This window comes from Lagopus muta, chromosome 7 (genome assembly GCF_023343835.1).
Source record: "Lagopus muta isolate bLagMut1 chromosome 7, bLagMut1 primary, whole genome shotgun sequence".
Lineage (NCBI taxonomy): Eukaryota > Metazoa > Chordata > Aves > Galliformes > Phasianidae > Lagopus > Lagopus muta.
Window position 1 is genome coordinate 32376349 of NC_064439.1, and position 19309 is coordinate 32395657.

At 37.9% G+C, this 19309-nt stretch overlaps 1 protein-coding gene across 1 annotated transcript in view; it reads right to left on the reverse strand.

The window, feature by feature from the left end:
* Window positions 1-432: 432 nt before the first annotated feature.
* HIBADH (3-hydroxyisobutyrate dehydrogenase) overlaps window positions 433-19309 on the reverse strand; it is an 80823-nt gene continuing 61946 nt past the window's right edge. Inside the window, exons 5-8 of the mRNA XM_048951333.1 lie at window positions 13778-13911; window positions 12903-12979; window positions 5750-5906; window positions 433-1429 (exon numbers count right to left, since the gene is read on the reverse strand). Coding sequence (XP_048807290.1) covers window positions 1271-1429; window positions 5750-5906; window positions 12903-12979; window positions 13778-13911 — 527 coding nt within the window. The 3' untranslated portion in view covers window positions 433-1270. The remainder of the gene's footprint in view (window positions 1430-5749; window positions 5907-12902; window positions 12980-13777; window positions 13912-19309) is intronic.

The following is a 19309-nucleotide window of genomic DNA, read 5'->3' on the forward strand; positions in this document are numbered from 1 at the left end:
GTAACGTTCAAGTTATCGAAGTCACTGAATTGAGCTAATTCAAACACAAAATTTTCTTACCTGAATGCGCACATATAAAGGGATCTGTCACAGAACCAAAACTGGAATGTAAATGCATAATTGACCTGATTGAGCTTAGAACCTGTGAGTCAGTATGGATGTGAACACTTACATTTACAAATTTAAGTTTATAATACACCTAATAAGTAATACACCTGTATTTTGCCAGAAGCAGTGAACAGTTAAGGTAATACGTAGGCAAATATACTACTGTATGCATCACACAGTCAAGAGTTCCTCAAAAGCCTGTTACTGAAAGATAATTTGTAAAAACCCAAGCAAATAAAAATATAAGACCACTTTGTACCTTTTTAGTGAATTGTGTGTGTGCAAGATTGCATCAAAACTAAAAGCAAATAACCATAGAGCAAGTATTTACCAGCATAGATTTTTATTTCTTCTCAAAATAATGGGGTTTAGGTTTATATTACTGCAGTAGTTGCCTAAAGCAAATGCACACTTGGTTAGAACTTCTGGAAAGTGCTGTTTTTGAGCTCTGAAAATGTGTGACAGAAAACGTGTGACAGAATACAAGAAAATATAAAACTGGGTTAGCAAAATACAGTAAGAGTTTTACAGCAGAGACACGCATACCATGTTATTTTAACTAAGTCTACCAGGCAAACATGCTGTAACAGCTCTCCACTTAGTAACATGTGCCTATAAACTTAATCTGCAACCTGAACCCCAGGTAAAATTCACTACATATCAATCCAAAGCTAGTAGGTCCAAGGAAAAAATAATAAAATCCATCTCAAGCTGTGTTTCTTCATTGAAAAAGAAATCTTCCCTTTTTCCATACAGTATTCACTTTCAATTTTGATAGATCACTATATATCATTAAATCACTATATAACTTTACTCTTCAAGATTCACCTAAGTTTGCGGTTGTAACGTAAATTATTTTATATGCAATTAAGTGTTTAATAAAAAAAAATATTCATTTATTTATTGCATCCAGTGAAAAAACTTTTGATGGTTCTTATAAAACGAAATCACTGTCTGGCTGGTTGCCAAACAACCCCTTCCTCTGGCTCACTCTTTCAAGAACTGATGAAGTCCCAGAGTTTGCTGTGATTTAGACAACCAAAGATTATTAGTCTGTATGAGATCAGAATGCACAGTATTTCATTAAACCCATATATTTCTCAAATGAGCTGTAAGGATAAAAAAATGTGGTTTACTATTGTGTCCATTGCCAAAGGACAGCTCACAAGCTTTCCTCCTCACGTAAAAACTGGAACACAGCTGAGAAGTCTTTCAGGGCATAGCCTTTTGCACACATCATCCTGTAGATCTGATGTGCCTGGGATCCCAAAGGAACTGGAGTCTTTGTGTTGGTGGCAGAAATCTGGGCCAGACCAAGATCCTGAGAAGAAGGAGAGAGAGAAAGAAGGGCAGGAAAACAGTCAACAAAAAAATGACAAGATTATCAATAGCCATGTATGTACAATATGTTAAATGACTTTCATTGTTAAGAGAAGTCTACTGTATAAGATTTAAGTCCTGGAAGAAAGAAGTCTTTGTTTAGTTTTTAATTTTGAAAACAATAACTCAATGTTATTCAACAGGAAAACAAAACAAAACCCAACCCAAAAACCCAGCTCACACACAGCTCTACAAGGAAGACAACTTCCTTCAGGACAGAGGGAATTTTCTTGATCACTATGCAACCTGATAGCAAGGCTCAGACTTTTTTTTCCTCCACTTTACTACACTATCTCCAAAACTAAAATTCTTCTGGATATTCACTTAACTATTTCACATACGTTTCATACTGGTTGAGTGAGACATTTTTTTTTGCTAAAAACAGGTTAAAAACAAAGCTGGAGGTATTTGAACAGCAACAAAATTGAAGCCTCTCATTTTACCTACATTTACTGTAATGTGACCATGCAATTAATGAAAGAATGATGAAGGGAAATAGAGACTAATTCGATTGCATTTTTAAACACTAAGTTTGGGGCAAAAAATGAGGTTGTCAAGAAGAATAATTTGAAATCGTATCCTCCCAGAGCATTTGGTCAACTATATCTACAATCCAAAATAAACAGGAGAAAAATGAAAGGCAAGTACCAGCACAATGACTAACTAAAGTTAGAAAAAAATCAGCTTCATGCTGGACAGAAATGACAAGTCAGATTGGAGGATGTCTTGAATTTTAAAGCTGAATCAGACATGAAGCTTACTGACGAAAGAATAGCTAACAAAGGCCTGGATACAGAAACAGATCTCTTTCTAAGTACGACAGTAATGCCTGCTCTCAAGGTTACCTTTATAAGGTATTGCAAGAGGATGGAACTTAATTATGAGATCCATATTTTAAGAAAGCTGCAGAATACTTCTCCAGAGTTACTAGTGTGTGACTACATTTGCTGTCCATCCAAGACTGCAATGGCTCATAGAATTTGCACCTTTACTGGGTTTAATTTAAAAATATATCCATATTTATGACAAATAAGAAGAACTGAGAGACTGTAGTAGTGCTGAGAGCACTTTTGGCTTCTCAAGAATGACTTACAAGACAGGTCTTTACTTTCTGTGCGTCTGTATTTGAATTAGCACAAGGAAATTCAAGATCTTACTCTATTCTCTAAATGTCACTTCGATCTGTAAATCGGCCCTATAAAGGTCATTCTGATACAAATCAGAATTATAGTTACTCTTCCTATTACCCTTGAATGACTTCAAGATCTAGGAAAATGGGAAAAACATACGTATCAGATGCCACAGGATTCAGATAAGATTCCTCATTTGCATCACTGCAGATCATTCCTTTTTGCCTAGCAATGACTGATGACTTAAGTCTAAGAATAGTGACTTTAGCCTAATTTACAGTAAGATATTCCATGATGTAATCCTGATCTTGTCCAGCCCCTCTTTGTGAAATGTTGCCATACTGTCCACTTCATTCAAAAAATCTTAAATCACTTCATGTGATAGTAGAACAGCAAAATCATCCTGCTCCAAACTAATGAAGGTCCTTAGTTTCAGTAGCAGTGGTTTATTTCTCTCTGAAGGGGCTTGCACAAAAACAGTCCCTGAAAATTCTGAACAGACTGCTAGCACAAGGACAATTTTATAAAGCAGGTCCGTTTGCTTTTACAATGAAATCTGGGCTCCAAGATGGCTGAAATATTAGATAGCATCTCTGCGCTTAGTTGAACTAGGACTCCTGACTCCAAAGTCAGGAAGGTCCTAGGGGTTTCTGATTGTTTGTGTTTAAAATTTCGTTTTGATAATGGGAACTTTGAAGGAATAAAAACACAAATTGTATATAAAGTATATCTTTAGCTTTAGGTTGTAAAAGATCTTTTCTCTCAAAGCTGGAGATTCCTTGAGTGAAATAGCAGAAAACAACTCTAAAGGAAATTTGTCTTTTGCTGACCTTTCTGAAGAAGTGAAAATCAGAGCATAATTTACGGGTCCTCTCATACCCTACGAAGTTGATAAAATCTTGCAGATGTCTTACTGTACCAACTATTTTGCTCACTTTTTCTCAGGTTGGAAAAGGGAAACAGATTCTCTTTCAGGAGACAGTTGCAAACCTATTTTAAAAAAGTAAACAACAACAACAACAACAACAAAACGATCCATAAAAAATGGTCACAGTAGAAATGTGTGGTTCCTTAGACTTATTTTGGAGCTGATGTAAATGAAACTTTGTCATTTGAGATATAGCACAATCAGTCAAGAATACTATGATATAAATCTTGCTTTTCTCAGGATTCAAGGACAACATTTACTCAGTAACCATGCTGCGAATATAGTTGGCTTTTGCTTGTTGTAAGTGGCAAAAGCATGCTTTGTACTTCCCAGACAAGAGTTCCCAACTCAACTTATATACTACATGATCTATCACATACCAGGATGAAAGGGATCATAGAAGTCCTCTGACAACTAAGGAGCAGTGCCTTAAAACTGGTCACTACTTCACCATGTAACATCACAAACGTGATCAGCTTTCTCTTGGCTCCTTACTCATTCAAGTAATTTTCTATCAACACTGAACAGGCAAGAGAGGAATTTATTGTCTTTCCCTCCTACTGAAGCAGCCTATAGGCTGTCTAGAAGACAAGACGGGCAGGTGAGGCATCAGAAAAAGTGAAGAGCAATTAAAAATATCTGAGAAACAATCCTCTTATGTGTTGATAATACTTTAAACAAAAGCTGACAGTTTCAACAAACAAGCACAGGCCAAGCTGCTGTTCCTCCAACTAAGATCTTAGACAAAGGTCCCTCTTAGAAGCAGAACAAAAGGGAGAAAAAATTCACCATGGACACAGAAAGTTAAAAGGGAGGGGAATACGTCCCATCCTATTTATATTATGAGGTTAATCAAGACAAGAGTAACAGTTAAGAACCAGAAGAACAGAGATTCCACCGTGAAACAATGCACAACAGGCAGAAGGGATTTTGAAAGCTGCACGTGATAGAAACAAGAGCTTTGAGACACTGCCAGGATCAGGTTGCTTATCTCCAATCAATAACCCTGGCCAACCTCAAATGCATAATATGAAGCATTTTATAAATCAGGAATTTTAATAATGTTTTCTTGTCTTCTATGTCCAATGACATGAACATGACATAAAAACTGCTGCTTTCCAGTATTTTAACACATCCCTCAAAGACATGAAAGCTGCTGGCTGTTGTTGCATAAACTTAGAATACTTCACACCAGCCATCAAGGGATGAGATCAGAGTTCTCTTCCAGGGCTGCTTTTGTAATTCACCTTAGGCAATCATTGTGTAAAAGCAGAAGTAGTTCAAAAGTCAGTGCCCTACAGTTCCTCCCTCCAACTGCATCCTCATCAGCATGATGCACAGCCCTGACCTCCTTGCCTACTTTCCTCTGGCCTCCAAGGGCTTTGCTTTCCCGACCACAGAGTGAGTCAGGACCATGCTTTTCCTCGAACAGCCAAGAGTGTGGCAGTAAGCGTACCCTCCTGGGATGGGATAGCTGTAAGTTACAACTTCTTCATGCTGAAAAGGACCTAAAACCCAGATCTCTCACTTTGCAGACAAATAATTTAAATCACTGGGTTATTACTTCTAAGAAGGATTACATTTGCCACCACTGACAACAATTCAAGAGAGGTCACAGCACAGTGCAGGCACCTGTAGAAAATCAGTCTGCAGAGGCTGTGGGTTGAAGCCTGTCTGCATTATGCATTTCACATGACCTTAGGCATTCACAACACCTTAGGAACTGGCTCAGCAAGGAAGAGAATGCCAGAAGGCATTTGTGGTAGCACAGCATAAGGTATCTGGAAGAGATTAGGCCGAAGGTTTTAGATGCTTTTGCCATTATAGGCAACTAATTTGTTCAGCAGGGTTTTCCTGAACTTGAGCTGAGGCTCTTAAGTTCCAGAGCAGTCATGCAAGAGCCACCTAAAAAGCTTGCTGAGCACTTGCCATACACACAAGTCCATCGGGAGCTTAAGGACAACTGAGAACTGAGAAGTGCATATCATCTCATTGAGTGGCTCTGCAGCAGGAATAGCTAGGAAGAGGCTGGAGATTAAAGGAAAGCCCACTGCACTACTTGTTAATTCAGAGCTACAGTAATAGGTTGAGATGTCCTCTGTCGACGCCCACACATTTCCTTGTAATCATAAATTTTCATTGAGAATGCTTGCTAGAAGCCCAGAGAGAAGCAACTATACCTTTACATGTAAGTATTCTGTACCTTAGCCATGAGCGTTGTTCCAAAGCCTCCTTGATAATTATTAGCAGATGGTACTCCTTCCATCACTCCAGGAACAGGGTTGTACGTATCGCTTGACCAACAGCGACCCGAGCTCATATTTAGAATTTTGGCCAGCAGCTTTGGGTCAAGCCCTAATCTGTCAAAGGTCAAGGAAGAGAACTGTTAATGTCAAAATGCGCAAGACATGGGTGACTTGTTTTATATTTTAGGACTCTGCCATCATTTCTCTCCCTTTACTACAAGCCATGAAAAATGACACAGTATTGATATTGGGGGTAGCAGAGCTGTATTTTAGATTAAAGACCATCAATCCACCATTTAAGCAGTAGGTTTTCAGAGCTTTTTTCCTTCGTACTAAGCAAAGTGCCTTCAATCTAGCAATCAAGCAATTCCGAAAGCGCAAGCAAAATAAAGGCCTTCTCAGAAGTGCAGCTCCCTTCTAATTGTTACAAGGCATTCTGTTCTGCCAGTGACTACATCACATGCCTCTTTTTGTAACAAAATTGTACTATCTAGAGCTGAACAAAGCAAATAATTGAGAAGCAAGTACCAAACCTGATACATTTCTAAAAATATATATATTACTATTGTATACATCTGCATTTTGCTTCGCTATTACTTGATCTTCATTACATACTCTAGCTTATGAGGCAAGTCCGCCTCTTACTGTGACATATGCAATCTATTCACAAACATACATCATAGTTCTGGGTCAACTGTTGATAAGGTTACTGATCCTGGTAAAACAAAGCTTGTTCAAGTATAAAATTTGTTCTAGAATGGTTCCATTTGTTTGAAAACAGAGCTGATGGCATAAACTGCTGCTCAGTGTAGACTGAAAGTATATTAATATTTTAGAAAATTAACTGTTTTATGAATTTGTATTAATGCTGATATCAAGTTGCTAATATAAATTTTACTCTAATTACTTTTATACCAACGCTAATCTGATCCTGTAGAAATGGTCAGTTACAGCTGTACAAGAAAGAAATCAAGGTAATTATTTCCAGTAGCAATCAAAGATGAGAAAAGCACATTTTAAAATGAATATATCAACCCCCCTTTGCCAGGGACAAGAAAACAGGATAAAAATAAAAAAAACTTTCCCACAAAATTCCAGGGGAGCTTTACCCTTTATACAAGTCCTTACATTAGCTTTTACCACAGACTTTTTGCAGATCTCCATAGCCATTGGAATCCTAACATCCCTCCCAGGCTCTGCAGCTCTCTAGGTTTTAATTTTTAGGTGATTAAATCTCATTATCAGTGGAATAGTTCCTAAATTTATCTATCTATTCCAATAGGATTTTAGGATTTGAAAAACAATGTCTCAGGCAGCAATCTCTACAATATGCTTCCTGTTCTCACAACAGCACAAGACTCTGTTTTCCTAATGCAAAGCAAGATCACTTTCTGTACTGCAAAGATACCTTTGTAGCATCACTGCTGTACAGCCTTATTTATGACTTGCTGCACCAGCCCCTGGGGCTGGGCTTTATCCTCCTCCCCATTTACTGAAGTCCTCTGAAAGCTTTCAATTGCCACTTCTTTTAAAAAAAAAAAAAAAAAAAAAAAAAAGTATTTTCCAGCACCAATATGTCCTCACAGTGTTTTAATTGTACTTTTATCCTGTATAGCGTATCAAAATCTTCGTCAACAACCTCTCAAAATAAAGGCTTTAATTGTTGTCATCAAAAATACCAAAACCAAATGCAACCGAACCGAATCAACCAACCAAAAAACCCCAGATGCACTGGGAGCACACAATGCCTGAGCTTTCAAGCACAAAGCAGCTGCTTTTTGGCCAAAAGAAATCTTTTGGTTTGTTTGTTTCCTTATCATTCTTACACCCAGATCAGTATTTTTAGCCGCGCAGTGCCTGCATGCAGTGATCTGTAATTACAGCTACAAGTACACGGCAAGGCAGAGAACCTATTATTTCCAAATGCATACAACCCTTCCCAAAAATGCTCTCCTCACAGTGTACCAACTACCTCTCTGTGAAAATACATTTTAAAAGATAACTGTGTGTCAGGCAGATATGTAAAATACCACCTACATTACATCTGGCACATTTTTGCTCCAGCAAAGGAAAAAGGCAGACAGCATCAGTTTAAATCCCTGCTCCTTCAAACTCCGCTGATCTTAAAACATCATGCAGATTCTCTGCAGGAGACCTGAACCTATTTTTTTTTCTCCTTTGCAGCAAGTGTATCATTAATAAGAGCAAGTTAGAAGTGCTTTGCATTTCATCTTTCTAAGGATTCATCCAGTGGTGCATATATAACTGACAGTTAAAATTAGACATATTAAAATCAGTTACTGAAGAAGTCCTCTGTCTTCCACTGTGCCCAAGGCTTGTAATGGTCTGAAACTAGCTAGAATATACAGTAATTGTCATTCAGTGAGAGTCTATCCTAGAAAGTCATGCTTCAGTGGAGAAGACTGAGTTTCCATTTGAAATCAACAAATTAATCCGAGACAGGTATCTGAAAGGGCAAGTTTAATAGGAAGCAGCTACTGGGCTCTCAACCATGATAAAATGTTATTGCTGTTTCCCTGTAAATTGGCTGGGAACATATGATACTCTCTGCATAAGAGCTCCATTGCTGCTCAGGAGATATACTGCTCAAGCTATCAAAATGATGACAGTCTGCCAGTCCCCATAACAACTTGCCATTGGATGTTGCAAGAGCTTGTTCATGTGCATGTGAATTTACAATTACCAAAATATTCCTCTCCCTTATAAGCATAAAAGAAGTCTACGTATTAACTGTACTTCTAATAGAGCACCAAAACAATTCACTGCCTCAAATTACAGCTTCTTCAGTAACATTCCTCATGAAACAAACAGCAGAAACTAAGCAATGAGCACACAAGCAACAACAAAAAATGCTTCAAGTAGGATCCCTTTAGGCCACTGCTCAATATTTAAGATTTACCGAGCTTTGGCAAAATAACATACTGCATTTTTCACACATACCTCCAGGAGTTCAGTCTGGAACAGAGAGAGAAACTCACAAGACATTTCACAGAAAAGAAAAAAATATATGCCCTCATATTATGGTGTATATGTCTCATTTTATGGTGTAACGACTGTAGTAGCTGAACTGTTGATTCACATCTCAAGGTGCTTGGGAGAATTACCGTATGAAGTTGCAAAATATTCAAATGGAACCTTACGACCTTCCTACCACAGCTAAAAATGATTGTGCTACCGGTGTTTTAAACAAAGTAAGTGCTCTGAAGCATCATTAGTAACCTTCAGGGGACTTAGATAAAGACAGCAGAGACAGAGTTCTCAGAGGAATTCAGTTTTAAGGCCTTCTTCCCAAAATTTGTGATGGAAATGCGCTCAGGGCTACATGCCTCAGGCTGGTGCACAGGCCTCTCTTATGCTGCTGACTCCCAGTCCTGCTCATCTACAGCCCAAGGATGCTCACTAAAACCAGATCTGGAGGCTTGGCAACACATGGCAAAGTTCTTTCACCATCTTTGCACTTTAAAGATCTAAAAAAGCAAGGAAGCACAAACTAATATACAGTAAAACTGCTAAGGAAACAGCAGTATTTTTGACACAAATCTGGGTACCAGAGTAGTTCCTTCTAGGGGAGACAACTTCCTCTGCTGTTAGAAGCACAACGGTGATGCTGCAGTGCCAAGGACCACTTACTGCTGTCATGGTCCTTCATATCCCAACCCCATTAAACTACCTTGTACTATCTTGTGTCAGCAGAGAAGCCCTTCCCTGAGCCTCTGCAGGGACCAAGCACTGCTTGATGAGCAGCAGCTTCCATCTGACCCAAACACAAACTCGTTATCATCAATAACTCATTTCCAAGCCTTACTTTGCTAGTATGAGACATTGCCACAGTGGAACTCAGAACTCAGTAAGCTACTGACATTCAGATGAGAAAAAGAAAAAAAGAGTGAGAAAAGTAGTCTCTGACTGTGGATAGTTTCAACTAATGATTTTATTTCTTACTTGTGAAGCTTACACATATTCTGTGCATTGATTTGACACAGTAATTCACTTTGGCATTTTGAGATATGCACATTACTGAATGTGTTTAAAAACAGTTTGGATGTGGTGCTCAGGGACATGATTTAGGAGTTGTTTGTTAGAGTTAAGGTGGTATGGTTAGGTTGTGGTTGGACTTGATGATCTTGAGGGTCTTTTCCAACCTGAGCAGTTCTGTGATTCTATCATCCATAAAAACATGTAATAAAATCTACTTATGTGAAATTTTTCTACTGAGGAGTGTCACTACTATGCTAGAAAATCAGTAATACAAACGAAAATGTAAATTCATTTCCAGAATGTCTGCCACAGCTTCAAAACTTTTAATGGCAACATTCATAAAGCATGAAGTTAGTGGAAAAGTAAAAAAGGTATTTCAATGGTCAGACCTCAGACTGAATTTTTTTTTAAATATTACTTATGGAATCCAAATCCAATAACTTCCAATGAAAGTGGACATCTACATTAGTAAAGGAAGATGATATTGAGTAAAGTCTAACGGTAAGCAAATATATATAAAAAAAGCAATTATGTAGAAATATCACCTTTTTTTTCTGGGAGCTCATGGGGATTTTTTGTTCATTAATGCCAATTTTCCTTCCTCTGGACAATATTCTATCTGCTACTTATACTGAAGTATGGAAAAATTCTGTAATTTCAAATATAAATAAAACAATAACAGATGTAATTTAAAAATCTGAAATGAATGAAGTGAAAATTGAGGCCACACGGTTAATGAAAACAATAGAGAAGTGGTTTATTAATAGTATAATGCCATGCTGTTTTGAAGAAAGAATATATTGATTTCTGGAAGGTACTATAATATGACTTTCTAGTGACATCTAGTTCAGTCAGTAATATTTTGAATAACTGATCATCCAAAGTCCTTAAAACTCAGGACTAGAATACAGCAAATATACATGATGCATGACACAGTGATTTTATATTCTATCTAGAAGTTAAAAATACATATGAGCTCCACTGTTTCTGCTCTGAGGGTATTTTTGGGTTTCCGGAGTCCTTCGCTAGGTCGAGTCAGATTTTATCAGTTCATCTTCCAACTCTCCCCAGGTAGTCAAACCATTTCTCACTAGTTAGTCAACCCACCCTTAAAGCGTTATACTTTAAAACAAACAAACACAAACAACTAACCCATCTAATAAAAATTGAAAACTTTTAACAATTAGAAAACTGTGACTTGCATGTTAGAAATCTGTATGCACCAAGAGTGGAAAGCTCTAATTCTACTTGTACACAAAAGTCATCTCCAGGATTTAATCCACGGCACATTAAAATCAGTGCAAGGGTCCTGAATTGCTTTACGTTACTGCCTACGTCTTAATCTCATTTACTCCAAAACTGCATGAGGTGTCTGTGTTTCATATTATTAAGGTTACAATCAGCAGGTTTCTTCTACAATAACTACAGTTTCTTCTTGACTGCCAACACTGTAAGCAAGGAAGGTCAGTAAATCGTCACCTCGATAGTGGATTTTTGCTCACAAATACTGAACACAAATTCAGCCAAAATCTTCACTGGAAGCCAATAAAATGAAAAATGAAAATTCCAAAAATCTTACTACATGGCTGCAGGCATCCATTTGTTCTGTGCACAGATTACATGCCCAGAATACCTGTGTTTCAAACCTCTTGACTTTATTTTTAATTTTAAACATAGTAATTTCTAGAAATACAGACAAAAAAATTAATGAAAAATCAATTACATATGTTTTATTAAGTGAAACATGACTTAAACCAGAACATGATGAAAGCTTTACACCATACTGAATTACAACAGTTGTATACAATGCCACTGTTTTTATTATGGCTTAATACAGACGTGCCTCTGTATCTTACAGACTCTCAATTTTAAAATGTAAATGGTACAGGATATTGATAAACCAATTAGCACTGATGCAAAGCAAATTCCTCTTTTATCTCAATTACAACATGACAACTTAATAGGTCAAGATAGTCTAACATCTGAGACAAGGGCAATTCAATAAAACAACTGCATCTTGATATGGTAATTAAGAGGAAATGTGAATCCATTACACTGCCTTGTGTATGTGCACACATGTAGGTGTTCTTTTTTATTTATTTAAGCATTTGATGCCCTCTTGTTGTTTTTGCAATGCAGCAAATCCACATGAGCACACGGTCCAAAGCCCAGTTGATAAGTATCTACGCTACCTATAGTTTTAGCAGACCAACTGGAAGGATGCAACCATGCGATGAATAATTGGTGAAGAACCCTTAAAAGATACACAACTGGAAGATAATCTCTTCAAACATAGAACTGCATATAAATTTGCAAATGTTTTAGATCTGGCCAAGAGAATTTAGGAAGGTTCAAATACTGCGATACTGAAGCAGTACTTGCACTTACTGTATTTAAAAAATTTCAAACACAACAGGAAAAATAAATTGGTTACAAGTGGAGAGGAAAAATCATTTTGTTTCATATAAAGTATAATATACTGCTTCTTACAAGTCAAATGCATCACCTGCTAGAAATGAAATGGTAATTTTAGCATTGAAAAGAGCAGAGTGGAACATACTCCAGCTCTTTGACAAAGCATTAGTTTTGGAAATTAGGTCAAACCACAGTGATAAACTCTGACAGAAAGGTTATTTTTTTTTATGCACTGATCTTAATCTGATACATGCACTGCATAAGAACTTTTACTTTACAATATATTTTGGAAGATTTCACAAAGTTAAACAAAGCCAACATGAGCCACGTGAGAGAATAATATTCAGAATACACTGCACATTAGCTTAGAATCTGAATACCTATCTCTATATTACCCCCTATGCATGTGGTGTATGACAAACATTATTGTATAGAGCACTATAACAGAATAAAGTCTTATCTTCAGATGCAGAACGTAACAACCTTTACAGTCAACACAAGAGAATATTCCTGTTCTGAGAGCCCTACCTTAGTTAAGTAACACCTTTAGCATGCTAATGGCTTTTATAAGAGAATTTCTGGCAAAAGATTTTCTATGCCATCCAATTGTCACTGTCTTAGCAAAAGTCAACTGTAAAACACAAGACTGTTAACACAGAGAAAACACTTTCAATCCAATACAAAAATCAAACTAACCTGATTCCAAGATTCATAGTCTCAGCAGTTCCAATCATACTGATGGCCAAAAGCATGTTGTTACAAATCTTTGCAGCCTGAAAATAAGTTTATCAGTCAATTAGTTTTTGCATTTTCTAATCAAAATGCATTACATTTATGCATAAGTAATACACAGGGATCTTTTTAACTAAATTGGGGATAGTTTTGATTAAATATGCTCAGACACCTCTTCTCTAAAGGTAGCATCAGTAAGCACAAACGTATAGCAGTACAACACACCAATGAAAGGTGCCCTATGCTACTTTTAGAGATTAGGAAATATTTTTTTCTTAGTATAGTAGCTCAGTTTGTAAACATGGCACATGAGTTCTCTTTATCCTTCAGAACATTCAATAAATTTAAATTTGGAAGAAATAAAATAAAAATCTGTATCCTTTTACAAGTATAATTTAACGAGACAATGTGAAAAAGCACCAGGTCAGAGATTCTGGTACTAAGCTAACTTAGGAGGAAGTTTTTCACAAAGAGGGTGGTGACACACTGGAACAGGTTGCCCAAGGAGGCTGTGGATGCCCCATCCCTGGAGGCATTCAAGGCCAGGCTGGATGTGGCTCTGGACAGCCTAGTCTGGTGGTTGGTGACCCTGCACATAGCAGGGGGTTGAAACCAGATGATCACTGTGGTCCTTTTCAACCCAGGCCATTCTATGATTCTATACAACATACTTGAGAATGGTGCCAAGATACTATTTCATCATGGTTGAAAAATAAGGAAACAAGTGACAAAACATAATACAAGGCATTTCATTGTGGAACAGAAGAGTAAATACCATTCAAGAAAAATAAAGAAGCCAAAGTAGAAGTCTGAGATAACTCTCAATGCCTCAGCATTACCTGTCCAGTTCCAACCTCTCCACAGTAGACTACATTGGAACCCATACATATTAGCAACTCTTTGGCAGCATCAAACTCCTGTTCCACTCCACCAACCATGAAAGTAAGGTTTCCAGCTCGAGCAGCTCCAACACCTGAATCAAGACAACACTGGATTTAACACCAGTACTTTTAAAAAGTCTTAACAACTTCACCTGACCAGTAAGGGTCCAATGATGAAAAATGTATGCATTTAGTAAGTATATATAGTCTGAGTACTTACAGGATTACATATCTTAATTCTCAAACACTTCAGAAGATAAAGCCATCTTAAAGAAGGCTGTATCTTCAGCAATAATGGCAGACAATTAACTCGTAAGAATTACAGAAAACTGGCAATGTGACTTTTCATAATTTCATATGAATTAACAACCAACCCTTCCTGTGACTTTGCACCCCATAAAATTCATTGTAACTGAATTGCTACGTAAAATGTGTTGCCAAACTGCTCTTCAAACATGACTATTCACAACAGTTGCTCAAAATTAGCTCTTGTTTTATCAGCTTTTCCAAACTCTGGGCTAAGTTTTTATCAATGCTTGCTGACTGGTAACTGAACAACTAAAAGTCACAGACATGTGAAACCTACTGCTTGCCTTCTGACATGCCACGGTTTATGATGTTCCTAATCAGAAGCAAAGTTCTACTATGTTTCAGAAACCTTATATTAGCTTTCTATGCATAAACGTAACAGACAATCATATAAAGTACTATGTAAAACCAATGTAAAACAATTGACAGGCACACACACATACAAATATGCTATTCCCTGTTTTATTCAAAAAAATCAATCCGATTTTACCACAGGCCAGTAGGAACACCCCATAGTTCTTGATCATATTCTTCTTAAGCACAAAAAGAGCACTTTTTTTTCCCCATGTGATATTTAGCATCTGCATGAAATGTTTAACTCCTTAAAAGATGCCTAATTCTAATACAAATTACTCTTATAATGTCAATCTACTCAACACCAACAGATTTAATTGGTAGAGCTTCTAGGAAAATTTACCCCAAACTAATTAACATATCAGCTTCCCCACTGTTTTTCACTTCAGCAAGAAGTATAACCAGTATAAATTCTCTGTTACGCATCAAGCTTTTGCCTTTTAGGACGTACAGCTACAGATTATGGCCCCTTTGATATAAAACACTAGTTTTATTTGAAATAATAATTTGAAATAAAACTAGTTAACAGTGTTCTTGCAAACAGAACGTCCAAGTAAAATGGTTTGTTCTTTCTTTATGGGGTGGACCACTCTGCTTCTACATAAGTCAGACTGTTCCCTAGCCATGATTCACAATTGTTTTTCATGAACTAGCTACCATCACATCCGTAACAATCCTTATATTGAAGTAGTTTCCAGGCTGTAAGTGGAACACCCTGCACTGTGCTAGGTGTTGTGTAGTCACAAATGAAAACCCACTCCCAAAATGGAATTTCACGTATTTTTCTTTGCACTCATTACCTCTTGTCTTGGTACAACTAAGAAAGATCTGCCTCTCTCCTTCTCAGACATTTCTATATAATAACATCCCCTTCAGCCTTCTCCAAGCTTCTCCTCACACAAAAGATGCTCCAGTTCCCTCATCAGCTTAGCAGCCCTTTGCTGGACTCACTCCATTACTGGGGAGTCCCAAACTGGAATGTCTGGAAAAACAGACCCAAAGCTTTCAACTGATATATACAAAACATGCTGCTCCTCGATAAGCACTTTTGTACTGATATATCGACAATGGTAAAGACTTTCCTGCTCTTGTTAAGACACCTTATCTGCAGCCAATCCTTAATCTCACTTGAACAACTCCTCCCCAGCCAACTCATGTGGCAAATACCGAGAACTTGGCAAAGAGCAACGCCTAGATTTAGAACTAACACAAATAGGTCATTGTCATCTTGTTGGCTACCAATTTACTACGTACATGACCGCAAAGATTGCTACATTAATAAACACAATGATTTTCATTCCATTCCTCCAGCTATTTTTATTCAAACCACATAATGGCCTTTACCACTAATCCTGTGATCTGACCTGCAGCAAATTAAGTAGACAATTTAAGTCAAAGCTTACAAACAAAATCCAGTACTATCCATCATAGGTCAATAGCCTTGTATCTAGATTACAGACTGCTAAATAGCTTCAGAGAGTCATTTATTAGAGCAAAATTAATGCTGACAATAGTTTTCAGCTGGTTAATCTTCTGACAGCTGCACTCTCTCACTTGTTCAAACACTTACATTTCAAGTAGAAAAAATAAATTAGCTAACCAGAAAAAAAAAAGAGCAATTTGTCGTATAATGCAGAAGGCTTGGAAAGTTCTGTTTTTAAAAACAAAAGCCTATATAGTTCACACTAATTTTTATCATTGAGGGCCCTCCCCAGTTACTAGCTGTTTTATCAGAATTAAACAAGCAATGCAGCAAGTCTATAACACTAGTAATTTCTGCAAGGTTAGGCAGGGAGGAGCAGAAGAACTGTAACTTCAGCTAAAAATGGAAAGTCATTAGACAAGAATACACTGCTCTATTTAAAAAAATCACAGATTCCTCACCAACAACACAGGCCAGTGAAGTATTCTCAGTTTCTAACGCTGATGAGAGCAAGGAAGAAAGCAATGCAGCTTCAGTGTAATAAAAAGCAAAGCTAATGACTACATTTCACGTTTTGACTTCTGTAAGATTTCTTACCACCTCAAACATTACTGTGCCAGGTCAAAAGTCCATATTCAGGATCTGTTTGTTCTTTCCAAAATACTGAGAGCTTCTTCTTGTCCTCAGGGAGCAGTTTCTGAGAAACTGTATTAGTGAGCAGCACGTGCAAGACCTCCTCCTCTGCAAGACAGAGCTACTGGAGCCCATGGCTGCTGCCCTGTGCTCAGCCTCTCTGTAAGAGCCCCCCAGCCCACATGCAGAATCCTCTAAGGAGGTCATGCCAGCAGATTGCACAGAGTAGCTCAACTCTGAGTCAGTAAATCATAAGACTATCAGAGTGTTTCCCAGAGATATAAATTGACAGGAACAGGTTTGCAGATAAGAGAGCTAGCCAGTGGGAGACACACACACACACACACACAAAGAATCTGGGAGAAAAGCACAGTGAGAAGTTCTAGAGTAGGTCTGCAATATGTATACCTACGTAGGGACAGGCTTTCCACTTGGGTACCAAAAGGTTTTGCACAAAATCTGGAAGATTAATGTCTTGTAATGAGAACAGGTAAATAGAGAGCAGCTCCTTAAAACATCCTGTCACATCTGCCTGAGTCATTTGCAGGGCAAGGATTAGTGCAATTCACGTGGTTCTCACTGAATGCCCACAGTTTGCCCAGTGAACCTGACATAGAGCAGCTCCTAAGTTCACAGTTTTATATGAAAAAGTGAATGGAAGCTTAGGGGCCCTCATATGATAGCAGCAACTGGCCACAGCTGTCCTGAGACAGTTTGGATTCAGACAATCTCAAGTTTTAGGCTCCCAGCCAGGCAGCCTATAGGTTCTCCAGCCACCAAACACTTCCATATCCATTTTTCCTTGCTTATTACAGCTCCTGCAATATTTAGTACCTTGGAAACAATCCTGTAATTTGCAACGGATGCCTCCAGCTCCAAAAACAAAGGCCCTATCCCTAAAGCTACATCAGTAAGAGGAGTTTGTCTACAAGCAGTTTGCTTATCATAAAAAATAGAAATTACTAGGAAAAAGAAAGTTAATGAAGATGCTACATGAATGTATCTGATTCTAGTTTCAGTTGTGTTACATTTCCAAAGGAAGAGGAGGGCACAGACAAGTCAAAAAGAAGGGTCACTGTAGGGCTGTGCATTAGAGGAGGATTCCAGCTACACTGCTGAATACAGAGAGCACCCAACCATTCCCCTATGCCACTTAGATCACTGTTGTGTTGCACCTGCAGATAATAACTTCTGCTGTTGACAAAGTTGAGAAGAAAAATTTAAATCAAACGTGAATGAAGCTGCTTTGAACAAGCTAAGGATGAGGGTTATAAGATGAAGAAGCTCAGAAGGCAAACATCCATTTCAACGGTGACCTATTCAGCATACAGCCTACTGAGCAAGACATAATTTCAGCAATTGGCTTATGACCCAAAATAGATGTAAAAATCAACAAGAAAAATTAAAGTGTTAAAGTTTGAATGCTCTCTCCTATGTTACAGCGTTGTACATTCAATGAGCAAGGGAACACTGGTCCCTTATCCCAACATTTTTGCAAAACTGTAACCCAAATGACTATCATTTCCCCAAACAAGCAGTTTCTTGTTGTGATTCCTCTCCTTCAGTTAGGTGAACTTAAGAGCCTGCATCTGTCTATGTGTGTACGTGCTTGTAAGTGCAAAGCAGTGCCTTTTAAGTACCTGCCAGCTCAAGAGAAATATTTTGGCTTGTGCAACTCGCAAAAAGTTAAACCAAAATACACAAGGAAAGATTAACCAGAAAGGTTACTATTGTTTTGTTACATGTATAAATCAAGAACCAACTAAAAGACAACTGTAGGTACAGGCAACCAACATGCATAGGCAACGTCAGCTACAAATCCTTACTGGAAATAAAGGATATTTAAAATTATTTTAAAATATAATTTCATATACAATTATGATTATATAATACTATACCAATTATACAATTATATATATTATACCGTAAGCGTAAAGTAACCCAGAGGAAACTACTTATCTTATCCAATATAAACAGGAGGTCATTCCCTTCTAGTCTCTTTGTAGATGAAGTGTTACGGGCTTAATCTATTTCTAAGAAATGAGTAAACAGAACGACCTCAGGTAATTAAAAAAACAAAACAACACAGAACAAAACCCCCCACCGCTCCAAGGGATCTCATTTCTCTCCCTATTACAAAAATCAGCACCAAAGGTAGAGCTATGAAGCTATTCTATCGCTGTAGAACCGAAACAGTAAATCACTTAATTTGCTCCAAAGAACTTAAATGTTTTAACCAGTCTGCCATCACCAGAGATAAAGAAGAGGGCCGATGGGACCGGGCTGCGATGTGAGCCGTCTTTAAAATGCAATTGTTCTAATCATTTTCTACAGATGCAGCCTCACAAGGGGCTGCTGTCACAGGGACCATTTACGACTTGTTATGGTGTCTCTATTGTTTACCAGAGACATTCTCTAAAAAGGCGACAGCTGGGACAGAAAGCTGCTACTCAACGAACAATATAATCCCGTGAAAGTAATCAACAAATTTAAGGGTGTTAATTAACTTTACACTTTATCATGTTCAATTAGTTGTCCTTTCTCGAAAAGATTGCCGTGCACAATCGGTTTAGAGCGTGCCATGTTTGATTTGTAAGCGATCACGGTCTCTGTTCCTTAGCCCATGTCAGATGTCCTCTGGGGTGCCGGTGACACAGACGGATGGCTCTGCACATGCTGGGGGTGATGCGCTATAGCTGGGACCAGCAGCACGTCAGCCCGGCCTCGCACAAGCGGAGCACCACGCGCACAAAGCCCCTCTGCCGCAGCAC